Consider the following 2,964-nt stretch of genomic DNA (forward strand, 5'->3'; position numbering starts at 1 on the left):
AAGAAAAGTGAACAGTAGTGTTTTAGGTCCATTCTAGATTATTTTTTACTTTACAATTTTATTTCTTCTATTTTCAAATAGTAACTCAGTTTTAAGCAATTACAAATTTTAGTCATTTCAAAACGCCAACGATCCTTGTGGGAACGATAACTGGGACTTATAACAGCCCTATATTACTTGTTGTCGCGTATACTTGCGCGCATTACTTGCACAACTGTTAGCAAGGCAACAAGTTTTTGGCGCCGTTGCCGGGGATCGAGGCGTATATGATCAGATTTATGTGTGATTGCTATTTTTGAACTGCTTCTTTTTGCTGTTTTTAGTGTAGCTCATTTGAATTCTGTTTCAGTTTTGTTTAGTTATTAGTTCTATAGTATCTTGAATATTGGTAGTTTAAAATCTGTTCTGTTCATATTCTGTTTATTTTATGTCATTTAATTTTTTTAGTTTCATTTTTATTTTAATTATTAGTTCCACCCTGTGTGAGGGTGAGTTGTTACTGCCTTATAAAGCCGTCAGGCTGTGAACTGTCTTGGGACTTTTCTGCTTGCAGGTTCTTGTGTGTTTATTTTTTTTGCTTGTTCTGCTTAAATGTTGGTTAGTAATCTAGGTGTTTTAGCTAAGTCAGGTTTACCTGTTTTAGTTAAAAGGGGTGCATGAGTGCAACTCCACACCCGTTCATATATTCAATTGACCCTGAACCTGAGAGGACATTTAGAGTTAGGAGAAGAGCCCAGAAAGCACATAGGCAAATTCCACTTCTAGAAATTGAAGAAATGGAGGATTTAGGAAGTGTAAATGGGAATGATGGGGTAAGAGGACCTGCAAGGATAAGGGACCCACCTGTCATAAATGATAATGATAGGTCCATGATGGACTTCATCATACCTGTGTTGGATGAGTTAGATCCAAGCATCGCCCAACCTATGAATGGAGTGCCCTTCAAATTAGAACCGGTGATGTTCACCATGCTTCAAAACATGGGGCAGTTTCATGGGTTGTTGATGGAAGACCCACACAAGCACCTTAGAAATTTCATAGAAGTGGCCAACACTTTTAGGAATCCTAACATCTCGGATGATGTGTTAAGATTGAAGATTTTCCCTCATTCACTGGCTGACAAAGCCAAAGAATGGTTGAACTCCCTTCCATCCAATTCTATAACCAATTGGCACACCCTTGCTGAGAAATTCATTATGAAATTTTTCCCCTCTAATAAGATAGTGCAAACTAGAGGTGATATTGCTAACTTCATGCAGAGGGATGGAGAGACACTAGTGGATGTGTGGGAGAGGTACAAGAACCTTCTTAAGCAATGCCCAAATCATGGTTTGCCCTCTTGGGCAGTGCTACAAACCCTGTACAATGGCCTAAATACTCAAAACAGGGCCTTGGCAGATTCTGCTGCTAATGGCATGTTTATGACTATGTCCTTTAACCAAGCCCATGAGTTGTTAGAACAAATGACTCAAAATTATGCCCAATGGCCTGAAGAGAGAAATCAGCCAAGGAGAGTGGCTGGTTTACATGAGATAGATCCTGTAACAGCTCTTTCAGCCAAGTTTGATGCACTGTCCAATTTAGTGAGAACCCAAGGACAAACCATTGAGGCAAGATTATCCCAATCCCAAGTTCCTGCACCTCAAATACCTGTGACCCAACCTCAAGTTAATGCAATAAACACAAGTGTAACTTGTGTTTGCTGTGGTGGGCCCCATTTGTATGATAGCTGCCCATCCAACCCAGAATCTTTGTTTTATGTGGGAAACCAAAATAGAAACCAAAATATGTTTCCCAATAACTTTAACCAGGGATGGAGGCAGAACCAACAGCCTCAATATTTTCAAGGGCAGGGGCAGCAATCTGGTCCTTCTAATGCCCAAACAAAAATACCTTTTCCTACCCAGAATTACCAACAAACTTCAAGGCAGCAAGCTGTTGTTCAACCTAGTGAGATGTCTATTGCTCCATCCTCTTCTTTAGAAGCTTTGTTAAGGGAATATTTGGTTAAGAATGAGACCAAGCAAAACAGTTTGGAAGCTGTTGTGCAAAGTATTCCAGCATCCCTGAGGAACATAGAATCCCAACTAGGCCATTTAGCAAACACTATGAATACCAGACCTCCTGGTACCTTGCCTAGTAACACTAAAGAGCCTAGGAGAAATAAAGAGAAATGCAATATGATAGAGCTTAGAAATGGAAGATCTGTAAATCAGCCAGAAGCTGTGGTTAGACCTTCCACATTAAAAAAAGAAGAAGAAGGGGAGAACATGCAGAAAGAAAAGGCTGCAAATTCTGAACCTGTTCAGAATTCTGTTGTTCATAATAGCCCCCAAGGGGTTGTGCACAATAACTCTTTACCCATTTTGGTCGAATCAGACACTCAGCCCTCTATAGATGAGCCTTTAGGGAATAATTCCATTGAAAAACCCACTCAAAAGGGTTCGACCCCTAAGCCAAATAGTGAGACACCTGCTGCTTCAAAAAGACCTCCACCACCCTTTCCTCAAAGGTTGCAAAAGCAGAAGCAAGATAATCAGTTTAGGAAATTTCTAGACCTCCTAAAACAGTTGCATGTCAACATTCCATTTGTTGATGCATTGGAACAAATGCCCTCTCTTATGTAAAGTTCATGAAAGAAATTCTTTCAAGAAAAAGGAGGCTAGAAGAGTTTGAGACTGTTGCTCTTACACAAGAGAGCAGTCAATATCTTCTTAGTAAGATACCTCCTAAACTAGGAGACCCAGGAAGTTTTACAATCCCTTGTACCATAGGAGACCACTACATAGGCAGAACATTGTGTGATTTAGGTGCTAGTATCAACTTAATGCCTTTGAGTGTGTACAAAAAGCTGAAAGTAGGAGAGCCTAATCCCACCACTGTCACATTACAGTTGGCTGATAGGTCTCTAGTTTATCCGGAAGGGAAAGTAGAGAATGTTTTGGTGAAAGTAGATAATTAGAC

General features: G+C 40.0%; 1 protein-coding gene and 1 non-coding gene across 2 annotated transcripts; one reads left to right on the forward strand and one right to left on the reverse strand.

The window, feature by feature from the left end:
• Positions 1–1,227: 1,227 nt before the first annotated feature.
• On the reverse strand, positions 1,228–1,333 carry LOC133313735 (small nucleolar RNA R71). The gene has a single exon (XR_009751851.1). It is a non-coding gene; the product is annotated as a small nucleolar RNA R71 (small nucleolar RNA).
• A 1,299-nt stretch (positions 1,334–2,632) lies between these two features.
• LOC133313734 (uncharacterized) lies at positions 2,633–2,950 on the forward strand (the record flags this gene model as incomplete). Its single annotated transcript, XM_061515139.1, has 1 exon — positions 2,633–2,950. A coding segment is annotated over exon 1 (318 nt), but the record flags the coding sequence as incomplete, so codon positions are not given.
• Between the last annotated feature and the right edge of the window lie 14 nt (positions 2,951–2,964).

Source organism: Gastrolobium bilobum, unplaced genomic scaffold (genome assembly GCF_033153095.1).
Source record: "Gastrolobium bilobum isolate Gb01-03AN ecotype WA unplaced genomic scaffold, APGP_CSIRO_Gbil_v1 utg63881, whole genome shotgun sequence".
Classification (NCBI taxonomy): domain Eukaryota; kingdom Viridiplantae; phylum Streptophyta; class Magnoliopsida; order Fabales; family Fabaceae; genus Gastrolobium; species Gastrolobium bilobum.